This window comes from Manacus vitellinus, unplaced genomic scaffold, assembly GCF_001715985.3.
Source record: "Manacus vitellinus isolate BGI_N305 unplaced genomic scaffold, ASM171598v3 scaffold_14_pilon, whole genome shotgun sequence".
NCBI classification, from domain to species: domain Eukaryota; kingdom Metazoa; phylum Chordata; class Aves; order Passeriformes; family Pipridae; genus Manacus; species Manacus vitellinus.
In genome coordinates, this window is record NW_021939063.1 from 7556527 (window position 1) to 7574759 (window position 18233).

At 45.6% G+C, this 18233-nt stretch overlaps 1 protein-coding gene across 20 annotated transcripts in view; it reads left to right on the top strand.

Annotated features, from left to right (window-relative positions):
* The window catches only part of CADPS (calcium dependent secretion activator), a 210835-nt gene that overhangs the window by 121140 nt on the left and 71462 nt on the right, over positions 1–18233 (top strand). For all 20 annotated transcript variants that reach the window (XM_025894702.2, XM_025894687.2, XM_025894706.2 and 17 more), the window contains 2 exons: positions 3020–3156; positions 8346–8533. In XM_025894702.2, the coding sequence (XP_025750487.1) occupies positions 3020–3156; positions 8346–8533 (325 nt within the window). The remainder of the gene's footprint in view (positions 1–3019; positions 3157–8345; positions 8534–18233) is intronic.

Below are 18233 nucleotides of genomic sequence, written 5' to 3' on the forward strand. Positions count from 1 at the left end.
CTTATTTAGAATAATTAAGGGAAGATGAATTTAGTGTAGGATTGACCTCTTTAACCTGCTCCTAGTTATTTTTAAGAATTTTGGCCCAGAGCAGCATCTGGCCCAGAGTTGATATTCCATTTGAAAGAAATACACATTTGTATTACCATTCTTCACAGGCATCTCTAGTTCACATCACACCAGCTGTATCCCCTGGGTGGGCAACATGCACCCACCCAGCCCTGCATCTCTGCTGATGCAAAATGGTTTGGCGGTGCAAGAGCTGCGGCACTGGGCTTTGCAGGAAGAGCTGCAGCTGCTCATCCTCCTTCCCATGGCAGAAATCCACATTTTAAACCACTGACTGAGCGTAAGTCATGTGGATCATGCTTTTCTGGTCACTTGAGCTCACGCAGTGCCATGTCTGATGTCTCTCTTTTCATGTGGTTGTTCCGAGGTGGAGAGCTTTGGGGGAAATGGGCTTTCGAGCAGGCACCCAACGGGATGCTCAGTAAGGTGTGGCTTCAAAGTGATTAATGAAAGTAAAATTGTCCCTGATTATGGACAGTTGTGAAGGACATTTAATCACTGTGTCTGTTCTCACACTTGGCAGGGAACTGTCTGTGCCCCTGCCTTGGGCAGGGAGATTGTAAAAAGCTCAGCCAGACCCTCAGCTCGGTGGAAGCCAGCGGCGCTTCGGTCGGTTCCCACCAACCAAAGGTCTGCTCTGTGCCCACCTTGATCAGAGAACATAACGTGGGGAAAAGCTTATTAGTCTGGAGTAAAAAATATTCATTTCAAACATGCTTTCTAGCACATATGCTCAAAAAAGTTCACCAGCTAAAGGGCTAGAGGACTCTTCAAATTTCCAGCTGATTTACTCGGCTCTCGGAGCCTCGTTGGCTGAGCAGGAGGATTGACAGTGTATCAGGGCTTCTAATTGAAAAGTAATAAAATCTCTGAGCAAAGCTGGCAAATGAAGGCCTCCAGCCAATTTGTCAGCTTGCAGTCAACTCCGAGGAGCCGGGCAGAGCAGCAAACCATTAAAAATAGTCTGATAATAGCTGTTAAAACATTTTGCAGGCACTAGGGATGGAATCGAGAACAGCACAGCCGAACTCTTTGGGACTGAATGCAATCAAATCCATCTTGGCCAGAAGGGACAGAGAGGAGAGGGCAGAAAGCTGTCAAAACAGACAGGAGCCAACCCATGCCACAAGCCCCAGGCCTGGGTGGGCTTCACATCCCATACTCAGGGGTGCTGGACAGGTGCCCTGGAGGTGATGCGCTCCTCAGGGAAGTTGTCCCCGTCCCCCGAGCCAACCCTTGTGCTGCCACCTCACTCGGCACCATCAGGAGCTTCTTCTGTCCCTGTGCTGAATGCACAGAGCTGCTGGCAGAGACAGAGGGGGGAATTTGGGACCGGGGAGGGAGGTGACATGGGGGGCAGCAGGGCCCAGCACATAGAGTGAAACAGGGGAGCAGACCCTCAAAAATTAACCAGCTGTAGGAAAAACGTCAGTGTTTATTCAGCAGGGTTTTAGCGAGGAAAATTGCCAGCTACAGCTGAATTAAGTATTCCTAGCAGCTAATTGAAATGTTACATGTTTTAATTTGTCTGATTTCTTTCCAGTGGGTGATGTTATTTATATAGTTTGTATATAGATAATGACAGACTATACAGAAAATGTAAAGATTGCTTCCAATGATCAGTAATGATCATTGAGAGCACTGACATGAGCGAGGTATTTAGAAAGACATGCCATCCTTCACAGCTAAATATTGAATAGTAAAACATATATAAAAGAACATTCGCACTCTCATTTAAAGCTCTTTTGATTTACTTGAATTTTTTTTTAATTAAGGATTTTGTGGGTTTTTTTCTGGTAAAGAGGGATTTTGTTTTAAAACAAATACAGTTACCATATACTCCTATTGCGGAAAACTGCATTTTTGTGTCCTTTCAGCCACATTGTTTCAAGGCCACCCAGTTCCCGTAGGAGGCTATAAACAGGGGAAGGATTTAAATCCTATTTTCTTTGTCAAGGATTTGGCAAGAACCCATATAGTAGGAAGCTGAGCACAGACAAAACCGAGTGAAAGGTGTCCTTTAATTCCCCAGCCGCTGGAAGAACAAAACCTGCTCCCAGCAGGGTCCCGGCTGGCCGCACCCAGGCCGGTTTGGCGGCTTCATTTCGACTACTGAATTCGGTGTATTTTTAGTTAACCATGTTGAGATTAATTAATTAGCCCCTAGGAGTTAGTGCCCGTAAACGTCACCCAAAGCAGAGAAGTGTGAATACGTTGAGGCTGTTAATTCACCCAAAAATGGCAGCTCGTAATCCAGGCAGAGGAAATTCAGTCTCTCCGTCGGGATGACTGGCAGCTCCGGCGCCCTGTCGGGTTACTGCCTCTGTGACAACAAACTACATATCAATTTAACTTCTTAGCAATGCTTAAAAGAGCATCTTTTTATTTCAGTGAGGTAGCATTTAAAGTTGCCATTAGGAAAAAAAATTGCCGTGGGGAAGACAAACATTGGCATTTGGATAAAGAAAAACGTAACTGGTCTGATACCTAGAGAACATAGCAAATGTAGAGAAAAATGCTACAGCTGTAACTTCATTAGAATGGCAGAATCTATTACAATTAACCACAGCTATCTAAATAGGAGCTAATTTACTTATGTGAGCCAAAATTCTGTTAACTCATAGCCTATTGTAAGATACAGAGTGAATTCTTGGGTTTGTGTTCTGGTTTTAAGTACAGAATAAATGCACTATAATGAGCAGTTGACAAGATGTTAATTCTAAAATCTTTTGCCTAAATGCAATAATATAGTCCATAACTGATGCAAGTTGACAATGGGAGGTGAAGTGTACTATGTAGCCTGCAAAGAGAAAACTTAATGGCAATGGAGGGAAGAGGAGATATTTAGCTTTCATGCTTCATACTGTATATTTTTCTCTGTTGTATTTGTCAACTAAAATGTCTTATATCTCTCTAAATGGTGTCTTTCTCTATATGTATAAATGAACAGATGCAGATAGAGCTCAAAAGCATGGCATGGATGAATTTATCTCTTCCAATCCCTGTAACTTTGACCACGCTTCACTCTTTGAGATGGTTCAGCGCCTCACTTTGGACCACAGACTTAATGATTCCTATTCTTGTCTGGCAAGTATATTCTTTGGTCTCTAGTGATATAAACATCAAGCAGCAAAGTCAAAGCTAGTGTGAGTGGGGGCTAATCCCCCTGTTGCTGGAAGATTGACTTCTGTTTACACCAGGTTTGAATTTGGCCCAGAGGTGTTTTCTTTTGAGAGGCTGCCTGCAGTGAATTGACTGCTGTTCTTCTCCAGTCGCACTGTCTTTATCGTTTTTGTTTGCAATGCTTAAAATGTTTCTTCCTGCAAAGACAAACTCCAGTGTGGGGATGTGAAGTAGAGAGCAGTGTTTTGCAGCCTCCTGCACTGCCTTCCAGAGTCTTCTGGATGAAAGAACAGGGGAGAGATGACAGTCTGATACCACCTCCCATGTCAGTGGAGTCCCACCAGGAATAACTGTGGCCCACCTTTATGTCTCTTTATGAGCAGGGATCCCAAGCAGGTAACAGATGGTACTATGTGGATAACTGCAGTGATGCTGCAGTCTGTCCACGCTCCCTTAGTCGCATGCCCATCCTGAGCACTCCCATGAGCAGCAGTTGCAGCTCTCAGCCCACTGTAGGACAGTGACAGGAGATGCTCCAGGACAGCTTGTAGCCTTTGGCTGGAGTGCAGTGCTTGGGGGCTCTTGGGTACTGTAAGGGTTTAAATTACAAATAACTGATAACAACACAACTTGAGCAATTAATTTTTAGGAGTTTCAGTGAGGAGGATGAAAAGGCTCTTAATTTTGAGAAAACAATAGGATGAATCCTTTCTAGGGGGGTCTGAAATGGAGAACCTGTCCTGAACATGGCATGGGACAGATCCTGACCTGCTGCCCTCCTAGAGTTGCACAGAACCCTCCATTCTGGGGTGTCATGGTGGGCTCCTTCACTAGAAGGACCACCCCATGCCAAGAGCCTTCATCTTTACCAGCTGTGCAGTCTTGGAGCTGGGACTCTCAAGTGTCTTGCTGTTACAAGAGCAACCTGGGAGCACAGCTGAGCAGCTGGCAATGAGGCTGTTGGTTTCAAATCCTGTCCTCCACGTCCCCCCCCCACCACGGTGCTTCTCTCACTACCCCACACCTTGCACCGCACACGAGGACCAATCTCTGAGAGGCTCAGAATCAGTAAATGCCATTAGTGGTAGTGAGTTGTCACCTCCCTGAGGAAAGGAAGGGCTAGGAGGAACTGTTGTGGACGTCCCCTGAGGTAAGGATGGGGTGGGAGAAGGCTGCACTTTACCTGCAGATACCCAAGTGGTACAAGTAGGCTTGGTGGGAGCATTGTCAGACCTGCAGCAGGTTCCTCACCGGTTCCATCGAGGTCTTTGCTCTGGCAGGCAGTGACATTGGCATGCAGCTTCTGCTCCCCACGCATGGCTGACCCTAGGAAGACCATCCCCATCCATGCATGTCTGAGAGGTTGGCTTGCTGCTGGTTTGTCTCTGTGCAATCTCGGGCCTGGTGAGAGAGCTGTGGCTGTTGAATTAAACCCGTGGAGAGGTGCGAGGCCATCACTGAAAACAATTAACACTGTTTTTCTTCAAGAAACCCACCAACCGCACTTCTGCTCGTTATGGAGATGTTTAGGCCTTTGATAGAAGCTGCTGGAGCAGTGGAGCTCCCCTCAGCACCAAGTCATGCCTCTTGGGAGCGGAACATCACCAATTAACCAATTAACTTGATCTTCTTTCAAATCACCCATTGCAGTGTTGTAAGGAAGAGAATAATGGCCTGTGTTCACCTATGCTTGGATTTCACATGCTTCTTTACTTGCTTTACCGTGGTTTTGTCCTGATTATGGTGTAAAAAAAAAACAGACTGACCTCAAAATTTGAGTTTAACTGCAAAGAGCTCCCAGTGTTCTTACTGTACCATTGGGATGTTGGTGATAGCACTGCGTTGACTTGGCTGGAGGAGCTGTGAGCCCGTGGTAAGCCTGCTCTGTCCACTCTGTGTGCTGCTGGGCAGTTCTTATTCTCCCTACAGGACATTCCATGCAAGGTCCCACGGAGTTTTGCCTCGTCACACCTCTTCTTGTTTTCAAACGTGGACCTGGAGGTGCCAGGGAAGACTTACCCAGACACAGAGGATAACTCAGCATCACTTCCTTTCTGTGGAACCAGGTTAAACAACGCAATTGTGAGCCCACTCATGGGCTGAGCCAGGCATCCCTAGGAAAACAAACAGCCTGGCTGACTCAGCCACAGCAGAAGTGATGTTTACTGGCAGAGAGCTCAGTGCTGGGAAAGGGGAAGAGCGCTTTCTGCAGAGCTTGCTGAGGGCTCCTGCCTGTCATCCACAAACTGGTAGCGGAGTCACGCTCAGGGCTCTTCCTGGACTATTGGGATGAGCATTCAGCTGTTCCAGCATGGTATGGACCCCACACATGGGGTCTTCACTCCTTTCACTTGGACATGTATGCTGTTTCTGAGACTGCCCTTCAGCTCTTCCCAAGACTTCCCAACCCACTGCCAGCATCCAGCTCATACAGCTGGGTCCGTGCTGGAGCTGTACTGACCATGATGTGTCAGCATTCGTGGAATTCCCATTATATGGCACAGCATGTACTGATGGAAAGTCTTCAGAGTGCCCAACCTAGCCAAGATATGTGAAGGAGTCAGATTAAGAGGTCCATGAAGCAGGCCACCAAGATTAAATTCTCTTGGACTTCCTGTGGTAAAGGCAAAATTTAGCTAATGAAATGTGAAAATTTTCCCTCAAAAATTCTGGTTTTCTCAAAATTTGCATTTGCCTTTAGGAAGCTGGTCCATGTTTCACCAGCCCTGACCAATCCTTGCTTTTCCCAGCTCCAAAGCTCCCATGGCACTCCCTGCTGGTGCCTTAGACACATTTTCCTGTATTGGAGCAGTTCAGCTTGTTGAAAACAGTCAGTGGAGCTCCCTGTGCTCTGCGCCCTTTCTCCATTGTCCCCTCCAGGTTTCCTAATTCCATTGGAGACATCTGTGAGGCCACGTTGCACTATACCTCTCTGCAATGGGGACAGACACCCCATGTGTCATCACTGTCAGCTGCGTTTGCCAGGCTGGCTGGGTGTCAGCTGGTTGGGCCAGGCAAATCTTCATCAAGAGCCAGGATCTGCCTGAAGATTTGGGAGATCTGTCTGAACACCACCTTTCATCAAACCTTAGGAGTTTTTCTGGGGCTGTGGTGAGCAGCATTTACTGCTCCCTTGGAGCCCCATTCAGCAGCAGGTGTTTGATTTCCTACCTCTTCCTGCAAATGAAGACTGCTTGGTTCTGTTGGGCTCTGGGTCTCTCCACCCACATTCTGCTGCCTGTGGTCTAATGAGGTCTGAGGCTCACCACTGAACCTCTGAGCTTTCGCTCACACTTCCCCTCCTTGCACCATGGCAGCAACCCTGAGTGTTTGCCCCTGTCCCTTGTCTCTTCCTGAGGACCAGCATCCAGTTCAGGGGAGCAGTGTGGGTTGCTCTGGATCACTGGATCCAGCCTCTGCTTCCTTCACTTTAAACTCTGGGCTTAATACTTGACTCCAGTGAAATCAGTGCCAGCCTTCCCGTCAGTGTCAGTAGGGCCAAGATTTCACCCTGTAGGGAGAAATGAGTCCTTTGTATGCATTAGGTGAATATAACAGTTTCAGCTACACTTCTACCCCCATAACCAAACATAGACATCTTTCTATTGCAGAGCAATCACGACATTTCTATATTTTTTCCGTGCCACATAGCCAAAGACTTTCGTGAAGAGAGACAAGGTGAAGAGATCATCCAAGGATGTAACAAACATGCAACATAAAGAACTCCTGAATCAAGCATAATGCCACCAACCAAAAAGCAGACAAAATGCCATTAAGAGTGGTGAAGGCAAATATACCCCTCCCAAAAAATAGCCTTCCAGAGGGCTGTCCCATCTGCATTGTTCTGTGTCTTCATTTTGAAATGTGCACTTCCAGTGATCCCAGCACTGTAGCTACTCCCTATATCTATCATTTTCCCCTCATTATTTTAATTCTTTTCTCAATCTGTTTTGGAGTTGGCCCAATAAGGATGAGCAAATCCTTCTCTATGTCTTTGAGCTCTTAATTGATATTTCTTCAACTCTTTTCAAAGCAGCTATTTTGGCATCTAGAAAAGATTTGGTGTCATCTGAGTGGTAGAAAATATATTTTAATCTTTCACAGCAGTGTTGTTTCTAAGATGTAGCATTTGGGGTAACAGATGGGGTGGCAAAGAAGTTGCCTATAGGGGCAGTGCTCTGCCTCAACTACTCTCCCGCCCGCTGCAGGAACTTTTCAATTAAACGATGAAAGATTTTGCAGCTTGATGCATTCCAGAGCTGCGTCTTAGCAATTGTTTAGCACCCAAATTTCCATGTAAATATTGACGGTTTTGCAGCATTTTGAAAAGCAATCTACGAGATTATTCTTGTTCTCATTAGCGCCGTTCCCAAAGGCAGAGGCACGTTCCGCTTCGGCTGTCCCAGGATGTTCACTGGAGCCATCCCCTCGCAGGGAAGGGCGTCCTCCTTGGGAGTCCGGACACTGCACTGCACTGCAAGCCGTGTGTCAGCAGGCCCTCAGGACTGACAGACAGAAATAGTCTGAGGTTTCTGGATGTGTAAAGAAACCGTGCTCTTGAGCAGAGCTCCCCTTGCTTCAGTGCCGAGGAGGTGGGCAATGTCAGAGCATGTCGCCAGTGGCACAAAATAAGGATCACGGGAAACATCCCTTTCTGATACTGCAGAGCTGCCTTTCTCTGTCTGCAGGACGTTCCTACCTGCCAGATGCAAGAGTCATTGTTCAGTGTAATCCTCCATACTCTTCCCCCACATCAGTCTTCTTGCTCCTGGCCCAATGTACAATCCCATCCCCAAAACTGTTTCGCACTGTTTAAATAACCAAACCTTTGTCATCTCTTAAAGGTGTCTTTTTTTTTTCCTCTTCTTTTTGCTAGGCACTGTCATGAACTGGCCTAACTTTTCAGCATTTAAGTGACATTTCCCTTTAATGGTAGCATAATATGTTTTTGTTAACAGTTGCACTGAGTATATGCTGTGTTTGAGTGATGATGTTCAGACTGTATTGTTTGAGTGACCTCTCTCCTTTTTCCTTAACATAGCCTTAGGTTTGTATTCCTTTTATTAGAACAGTTGACCACTACACCTCCAAATCTGATAGCCTTTGTATTTAATAACTTATATTTAAAATCAAGTCTCTTTATTTCTAAACAGGGCTGGTTTAGTCCTGGCCAGGTCTTTGTGCTAGATGAGTATTGTGCACGTAATGGAGTGAGAGGCTGTCACAGACATCTCTGCTACCTCAGAGATTTGCTAGAGCGCGCAGAAAACGGAGCTATGATTGACCCCACCTTACTTCACTACAGCTTTGCCTTTTGTGCATCACATGTTCATGGCAACAGGTAAGGAATTCTTCTTAGCTAGCAGCATCCTGCCAGCAAGGGATGACTTTGTCAAATATAGGTTTCCTTGGATAATGCACAACAGTCCCCAATTTGTTTTCACAGTGGATGTTTGGCAGCAGCACTTCTAGTGGCATAGTCGGTTTGTTTGTTTGTTTCGTCGCTTGTTTAATGTAAGCAGTAAAAATGCACACAGAGGATCCAGAAATGAAGGGTTTTAACTTTCTTGCCCAGGCACCTGCTAGATGCAGTTCTGGACAAGATAAAGTTACATGTGACTGTTGCAGGTTGAATAGATACAAGTAAATGATACACTGTGCTGATTTAATTGTTGTGAGAGAGGATCTGACAAATTGCAGCAGTGAAATTTTCAGCACTATCAAACTTCAGTGTTCAAAAGGGCTTTAAGCCCTTGGGCACCCATGTCTCATTTAAAGTCCACATGACATCAGTGCAGAAATTGCTTAGACATAACTGAAAATTTTATCTTGCACTGTTTCAAAGCAGTTTCAGTTTCAGAAGAAGCCAGTTCCTTTCTCTCAAATGTGGAAAACCTTTGATGGGAGGAACTGGAGCTGTGCTTTTTCCCTCTGTTTATTTTGCTGACAGCTGTAGTATCTATTGCAACTTCTTTTTCTGCTTTTTTTTCTGTTAAGTTGTATTATATACTTTGAGATATCACTGTGTATCCTGCATATGCTGCTGGTATAAAATAATTAGGTGTTTTCATAAATGCTCTGGTAAATACCACCCCGAATTACGACATGCACTGCCCAGGTTTCACATTGCAAGGCTGCCACTTGCTTTTGCAGTTACTTTCATACATCTTGTCATGGAAACCAAGTTTTTGATTCCTTAGTTTCTTTTTTAGTTCTGACTTTCCTTTGCTCATCCGTTCTTTCTTTGCCAATTGTGATATGATTTCAGTTGTTTCCTTTCAGCTTAATTTCCTTTTGTTTTATTTTGAGTTTTTTCATGCTTTGTTCTTGTTTCTTTCACTTTTGCTGCTGGTCTTGCCCCCCACATTTCAATCACTCCCCCAAGAGAACTCATGGCAGAATTACTTGGTGGGTCACAGCCAAGTGCAGACGGTGAGGGGGGCAAAGCATCTCAGGCCCCTGCTGCTGAGACGGAGACAAAAAAGGATTCCAAAAAGGAGTCCAAAAAAAAGAAAGAGCCCAAATCCCAGCCGAATCCAGAGCCAAAAAGGTAAGCAAAAGCATGCAGTGCACAGGAGTGTGTTGCAGAGGGCACTGGGGGCTCCTTGGTCACTGAGCACACTGGGCAGTTTGCATCCCCACAGCTCAGGGATGCCCACTGTGGCTCTGGCATTTGGATCATACACTCTCCTGGGAGCTGGATGGAGTTTGGGCACCCAAGTCCCACAGGGGGTCAGGACCTTAAACTTTTTAGGCATGTGTAAACATGTGAGATAGCTCACATGACGTGTAGGGGATGGGACCAGGCAGCGAAACTGGCTGCCCCATTGCCCTTTGTCATCTCAGCTGGTGTGGGAACAGGACCTGGCTCAAAGCCCATTTAGCCCATAACAGAGAGAAGGTCAGATACCAGTCACAGGTCCCCCATGTACCTTTGCACAGGGTCCAGCACAGCCAGAGCTGAAGCCTCCTTTTCATCAGGGTTGGTGGCGGGAGGTATCTGACAGTACTGACCAAGGTGACAACCTGCCATTCCCTCCCCATGGGGCTGGAGAGTTGTGGGCTCAGGAAACGTCATGCTTTAAAACTCATGTGGTATGTAGACCCCAGTCTCATGCTGTAAAGCTGTCCAGGGCTGTGTGTGGCTGCTGCACTGTGCTGGGAGCTGCTGGGCACGGCCAGAGGGGAAACTCGGCCATGGACGGGCTATTCCAGTCACTGAAATAGTCACATTCCATTTAAAATATTCCAAGAAAGAAGTGAGGTGTCTTGCTATGACTTAGCTGTCTTTAGCTGATGCTTGACTTCACATCAGAAGGTTGAAGGTTCATATTCCTTCTTGGTCACTGCTGTCTCTCTGTTGCCTGGGGATTTCAGGAGGCTCTGTGCGGGAACTGCAGGGCTGTGGCATTGCACGTTGCCACCAAGGGCAGGCTCTGGGTAGCACCCAGCAGTTCGGTGCAGAGACCGCGGGGTGCAGCGTCTGGCTTTTGCTATCAGAAGGTCACAGAAAGGGACCACAGGGGGTCTGAGAGAACACATGACTCCGTATCTTTTGTGTCTACTATAAGAAATGTGAATATCTGAGCGGAAGAGTCACGATTTCTTTTCAGAGAGCTGTTGAGGCCACACGCGTGGTGTGTTTGCGAGCTGGCTGGCAGAGAGCGATCGAAAGCCGGTGTTTACCCGCGCAGTCCTTCCTGGCAGTTGCGACGTGTGTAAAACCGCGTTCGCTTCAGCTACGTCCCTTCCTCCCACCTGCTGTGTCCATACATTGCTTGTTGCCTTATGGCTGGCCCTGCTCTCCCCAGGAAACCTATAGCTCATGGCAGAGCTGAAAACTTTCCATGTAAAATTTGTCAAGGTGGCACACCTGCCCCACGACCCAGCACGGCATTCAGCAGAACATCTTGGAGCGACCATGCATTGCATTGTTGTTGGGATGCACAGTTGTCTGGGAAAGATTGAGTTGCGAGACATTCTTCTGTTTAACAGAGGCTTCTTTTTCTGTCGAAACGGAAAAAGTGTTGATTTTCTTTACAAAAAAAAAGTTCCTTCACTTTTAGACAGTAAAAACCCCGAACGGGTGGTTTAGCTTTCCCCAGGACGAGGTTGGCTGTCAGTCAGAATATGCCACCCAGTAATGAAGGTCGAGAAGGGAGATAATTTCATGTGGCTATCAATCTCCTGTATTAGCAGCAGACAGTGATGGAGCTGAGGTGGGCTGTCTGTTTGTATCGTGTTTGCATAAGGTCAGGCAGTGAGACAACAGTCGCTCGCAGTCAGCGGGGAAGTGCAGGCGGGCTGCGGTGCGGGCGCTGAGGACAGCCTGGAGGTCAAGGCTGACAGGATGACAGGCGTCAGCGTGGGCACGATGCCTCCTCGCCCGTCCGACCCCCGCCTCGGCAGCACGGCCGCTGCACCACAGCCGGGACAGGGGCAGGACGGCTGCTGGTGGAAAAGCACCTCCAGCTTGGAGCTGACCCTGCGGCCGCAGCAGGTGAAATGGTCAAAACGGGATTTTGGGGGCATTTTGTAGCCCTGTTGCTTTATATGTCAGAGTTTGGTCTCCCCCTCCTTTGGGCTCATGTTGCTTATTCAGAGCCCTGACATGCTCTCTCTGTACCAAGGCTGTAAATCACTGCTGTTTGCGTGACAGTCCCCTTAATTTTTTATTTTAATTTCATCTTTTTTCCAAGTAAAAATCGGGTTAAATGTAAGTTACTTGTCCTAAGTTTCACCTCTTGCAGACACCTGACTATGTGAGGTCAGGTTGTCAGGAAGGCAGGGATCAACAAGAGAAATATCCACATGGTTTGCTGTTCCCCAGGTACTTGCTCTTCACTAAGACTGAGGAACTCGATGCTTTTTAACTGTTGTGATCACTAGTGAGTTGGTAACGGAGTCTTGTCCACTGGGTATGACTGGATGCCTTTTGTAAAGTCCTACCATTATGAAAGATGGTGTGATTTCTGATATATTTACTTAGGTGACAGGTGAGAAAGGCACAGTGTTATCCAGTCATCCGACAACATACATTGTGTCTTTGTTGATGTCTCTGCATTTCGTATCACCACTATAATACTGAGGTTGTTGCTTTCCTTTGTCAGTAGTTCTTAAAAACTAGCAAAGGCAAGAGCAGGAATGGTTTTGAGAAGACATTGTGATTTGAGGTAAAATTGTGGAAGGTTTTACATGGCCACTGAGGTCTTTCCCTGCCTTCTCTTTCCATGTTTTCGCTGTCCTCATGTCGGAGAGCTATGACTACTGCCAGCATTGTTTGACACACAGAGAAGGGATGTGTCAGAGGAGCTTTGCTGCTTCCCTGTCTGTACATGGGAGAGCCATTGCAGAGCAGAAAGTTGAGCTCAGCTTTTCCAGGTCAAAAGCTAGTGCCTAAACCTTGAGCAGTGGTTCCTGCCCCTTGCAGTCGCTTTCAGGAGTGGCCTTGTTTCTCTTGTGCATTTTTTTGATTTAGGCATATAATAATATTGTTTTTCAACTTTGAAGTTGGCACCGTAAAAGACTCTTTTTGTGCTTGTTAATCCCAAACTTCTAAAAATAAGACTTAAAATATTGATCGTGTGCATGCTTAGTATTAGCAGACATGGAGCTTATCAAAATCAGGGTGCTGGACTGAATCCTCTCCAGTCTAGTAACAACTGAACTGAACACCATAATTTTCTGCAAGTTGCAAGTTCAATGACGATTTACCCAAGGTCCAGGCAGCTCTGTTAATTGATTTGGTATATTAGTGACTTCCCTTTCTTCTGTAAACTGTATTTTATGGCCTCGAGCTTGTTTTCAAGAAGTAGCTCTTTCATTAGCTAATGGTAACATTTCATTAGTGTTTTTACAGCAGAAATAATGCGAGTGTCATAAACCTTGAGGAATTGAAAACTGCATGACATACCTCTAATTTTTTCCATTGTATTCTAATTGCATATCTGGCTGTTTCACATAAAGGCAAGGTTTCTACACAGCCAGTTGAAACAAAAGAAATCCGGGATTGTTTTGGTCCCTTCAGTAGTAAATATGTGAACATTTTATCATGATACTTTCGTGTGCTTCCCTAGGACTTTGTGTTGAGTTTCCAGGTCTCATTCAGATGCACTGCCTTGGCTGCAGGGAGGCAGGTTGGATCTGGCAGGGTGTGATGCCATACCCTTTCTTTGGGTGCCAGCTCCATGTCCCATCCAGCCCCGTGATGAGTCCATGGTGACACAGCACACGCTACGACTGTCTGTCGGATGGGATCCGGCGCCTGTGCTGAAGGGCAGTGGGTTGCCAGCCACCAACAGATCACCAGCTCCACGGCTGACGTGATTCATTACAATGGGTGTAGGATGGCAGGGCTCAGAAACCATCCGGTGCAGCCGCGGTGCGTCAGGGGTGCAGATCGCACATGAGAAGCGATGAGCCGTGACTTGGCTCAGTGCTGCGGTGGTGGAGGAGAGCCCGAGCGAAATGAAGGCAGGAGTTGGGAGATGAAATGGCTCCCATGCTCGGCAGCATCTCACTGGGGAAGCACCCAGGAGCTCTGGGACGAACAAAGGGCTCCCGACCGGCATTTCCTGCGCCGTGTGAATCCCCAGAAGGAAAAGGGAACCGGGGAAAACTGACGTTTGCTGAATACACTTTTTTCCTGGGGGTCTAGACAGGTGGGCTCTTTCAGGTCCAATTTGCTGGGGGAGATGTGGGAGGCAGCAGGCAGGCAGCTGTGATCCTGCCCACATCCCCAGAGCTCTGCCCCGTGCAACCGGTGGGACTTTGCGCAGGCAAGTCTTCCTGCGAGGGATCCTGAGAAAGCCTATCCTGACACATGCCGTCCAAGGCACTAATCATTGATGTTTACTGTATAGCTCATATGTGCTGCACCTGGCAACCAGCAAGGGAGCTGAAGGCAGCACGTGTTTTATATTTGAGTTGTTACTTAAAAAATCAAATTATTTGCATCAGTTTTTGACATTGTTTTTTTTCCCTTGGCTCTGCATGCCAGGGCTCACAGTGCGTGCAAAGATCTGTTTGCTACGTGTAAGCAATATTTTCCCCAGTAAAAAAAAAAGTGTAGACAAGTTAAACATAAAAGGTGTAAAAGATGATATGTCTTTTCATTTAGAAGCCGCCATGGTATTTCATAGAGGCTTATGTCAAAGAGATGAACGTGCTGGAGCTATACTGTATATTTATAATTGCATACAAATGCATGCTATTGCTTCATATATTAGTCTTTGTTAAAAAATCATTTTGATATATTTGTTTTAGCAGCATAACTAGCCCTGGGGGCACTGGGTATAATTAGAAAAGGGCATGGGGGGAGGCGGGACTTGTAGAATAAAGCAGTGGCCTTAGGATCACAGGTCCTAATTATAATTTATAATTAACGCTGGAATTTGCACAAACCATCTAAGCTAAACAAGGACTATCATTTTTGCTGTTTAAATTGCAACCCTTTTTTTTTAATATCACCACCTGCTTTGTTGATGTTGTTGTTTTTGTGGCTTAAAACTTAAAAACATGGAGGGATTAGGAAAGTGGCATTTAAAACTTTTCATATGAAATATTTACAGTGGGAATTTACTAGTTTAGAGCCAACACAGTGAATCTGCAGCAGAAGGAGTGATCTGAAACTTGTTTACTTATAATTAAAAATCTCGTTAGTTATTTTTCTTGCCTTTTTTGCCCTTCTGCTTCCCTCTCTGCCCACAACTTCTGCCGTACACCTCAAGTATCCATGAGCAGGAGCTATAGAGAATTGGATGGAATTGTGTCTCCACACAGATGGAGACATTAATGTTGTTTGTCAACCTGAATTCATAGACCCAAACCCGTTTTGCCCCTCATGTGTTTGTATATACCATGTACATCAAAAACTTTTTTTTCCCACCCCTTTGCTTTCCTCTCACTTCTCATCACTGCTTCAGCGCAGTAGTGATGTGTTTGTGGACTGTGTGTGAGAACACGAGTTCCTGCAGCTGTGTTTTAGGTGTCCTTGCTGCAGAGATGCTGTTTGCTGGAGGAGTCAGTGCTTCTGTCCATGAGATCAAACAGCAAGTATCAAAGCTGAGCTGGAGACCTTTGCTGAAAACAAAATTGCCAGTAAGCATCAGAACGAGCTGGTGCGACTTGAGCTTCTCTTGGGGATTTTTTTTCAGCCCCATCAGCCATGTACTGGAATTGTCTCTAGCACAGAAGCGAATCTTAAATTATAGCAATGCTAAGCTATATTCCCTTTGTGTTCTTGCAAAAAGGAAAATAAATATGTTCCCTCAGAAAGATTACATTTTCAAAGTATATTTGACTTGAATATTTAATTAGGTTTCAAAATTATCGAGCTAATAAATTAAGTGCAAGGCTTTGGGTAGTGTTTTTCCAGTTCTATCTATATCCTGCATTTGTCACTAATTAGTGAGTTCCTAATGCTTCAGCTTCTGGGAAGATGAGCAACAAAGATTAACATAACTAGTAAATCTGAAGATGTGCAGCTGGGTTATAGTATTTGAAATTTGACAAAAACATCGGAAGTATTATTATTTGTGACATGGCTCAAGATGGGGGATTGTGAGGAAAGCAAAGATGACAGAACTGGTGCTAACCACTGTGACAACAACTTGAAAAGCAGCCGACATGACATCTTTCCTATCATGCTGCCGAAAATGTCAACTTTGTGAAGGACAGTGAGAAAATGGTTTGCCGAAAATTTGAAAGGTAGACTCAAGAGATGCTCATCATGTCAGATGCAATATAGTCCACAGCTGGGTGAGAAAGGGAGTCCTTGCCACGGTGATGGCTCTCACTTGGCAGGCCCTTCCAGACATCCACGCTGCTCCAAAAATGGCTACAGCTGACCTGTAGATTGTCTCAAGTTTGCATGATACACGAGAGCAGCATGTGTTTACACTGCACAGCACACCCTGCATGGAGGGAGCAGTGGCTGGAGCCGCTGGGTTTGTGTCCTCCCGGCTCACACAGATCCCAAGGACGGCAAAGACAAGGGGTTAAGCCTCCATGGTCTACACGCGGCTTGGTGGTTTGTTTGCCATCCCTTGGGGTGTTGTGACTTGAGCAAGAGATGTGTTGGCCAGGGGCTTTGTCACCAGAGCCCACCCCTCATCTTCATGTGGGTCGGTGATGCTTCCAGAGCCACCACTGCCCAGCCGTGGCACGGCTGATGCTGCCACGTCAGCCCATCCCTGGTGTCCACCACGAGTCGTTACAAGGCGAGCGCTTCGAATACAGTGAGAAGCTGAGACTCCTGTGAAAGGGCTGCGACCCAACCCGAGCTGTCAGATCCGGCCATTAAATCTCACCAGTTGAGGTTATTGACCCAGCAAAGGGTAACACAATTTTCCAGTCCCTCAGCAAATCACTGCCAGGGCAGGCAGCTTTCCCTCCCTCGTTTGTCAGTGCTGAGACAATTAACCCAGTGACACTCTGAGCTGTTGTGGGTACAGGGGGAGGACCGAATGCCAAAAGTCAAAGAACTCTGCCCCTTAATGTACAGCATTTATTGTAGTCTGCCTTGAATTATCTCTCTCTGCTTGGGAGCAAACCAGGCGCTGTGCGGTGCACAGCATCACAAAAGGCATGGACATCTCTGTCTGAATATTAAATATTTTATGGAACTTTGGAATAAATTATATTAAGCATGTTAAGACATTAATTTTTGCTCGTAATCTAATTTGGTTTTTTTGTGGCTTGCTCATTTCTTCAAAATAACTAGTACTAATTAGGTACTAATGAGACCAGATCCATACTTCCAAAATTGTTTATGAAATGTGTTCCCCAGCTGAGACATTTTGTCCAAGTTTCAGCCTAAATCTTTTCTCCTATTTTTTTCCTTAATACACAAATGAATTTGGCAAATAATCAAAGATTCTGATTAAATGCTGTTTAACTTTAAATACATGCCCTGGTATTCAAGTCTTTTTCTGTGTCCATGTTGCAAGTTTTATTTAATGTATATTTAGCTATAAAATTTTGCAGTAAATATCATGTACGGTTTGCAAGTTCCTCTTCCCAAATGTTTTAATGGTTTATTCACCTGTGTTGGAATATCAGAGTTCATATTTATGATACTAAGAGCTTACGAAATGCAGGGTCAGGGAGAAGTGATGGCACAGATTTTATAGCTTTTAAATTTTTATAGCTTTTTTTTTTTTTTTTTTAAGTTTAGGGCCTTTGATTCTTTAAGAGGAAAATAAAGCCAACCAATTAACCCCTGACAGGAGGTTCATTAGAAGCTTTGTAATCCCTTGCCAAGTCTTTTGTAAAGCCAAACCAGTCTAGTACTGCGGATTTATGCAGCTTAAGCTGAACACTGGAGGAGGCCTTTAAGTAAGAACATTGTTCAATTTTAAGACGTCTTACATTACCTAAAGAGTGCCTGTGCCAGCAGAGTTGCCCAGGAGTACACAAATCCATAGACTTTGCTCTCTGCAATGGGAAGCAGTGCCGATGATTGTCTGTCTGGCAATGGATGGATTACACTTGCTCTTGCCTGGGATGCTGCTGCGCCACGGATTTTGCCGTGTGGGTGTGGGGGAGAAGGAGGGGATTGCTGCTCTCGGGTGGGTTGGCATCAGCAGAGGTACAGGGTGGAAGAGCACAGGGACCACCACATCATCCAGCCCCAGGAGAGCCTCGGCAGGGACTGCCTGCACACTGTGCTCTGTGAAACATGCGAAACACCCCAAGGCAGCAGGACCTGGGTGTCTCTCTACACACTCCTGTGCACTCCTGAAATACAGGATCATCAAATAGTCTGAGAAAATCTGTGCTAAATTGTATAATGTGCTTGTTTTTGTAAGTTAAAATTAAATTACCAAAAAGGCACTGCATTTTCAATGCAAAATGCATGTCACTCTCTGGGCACATTTCGGCAGAATATATTGAAGATGGTTCACTTCAAGAAATTAATATAGTGGGGTGATTCAGCGGTTAAGAAGAAGTGCAGAATCTTCTATTCTGTTTATATATATGTCTTGTTGTTGATATTCTTTTATACTGTGAATTGTGTTAAATTAGTAGCTGAATTTTTC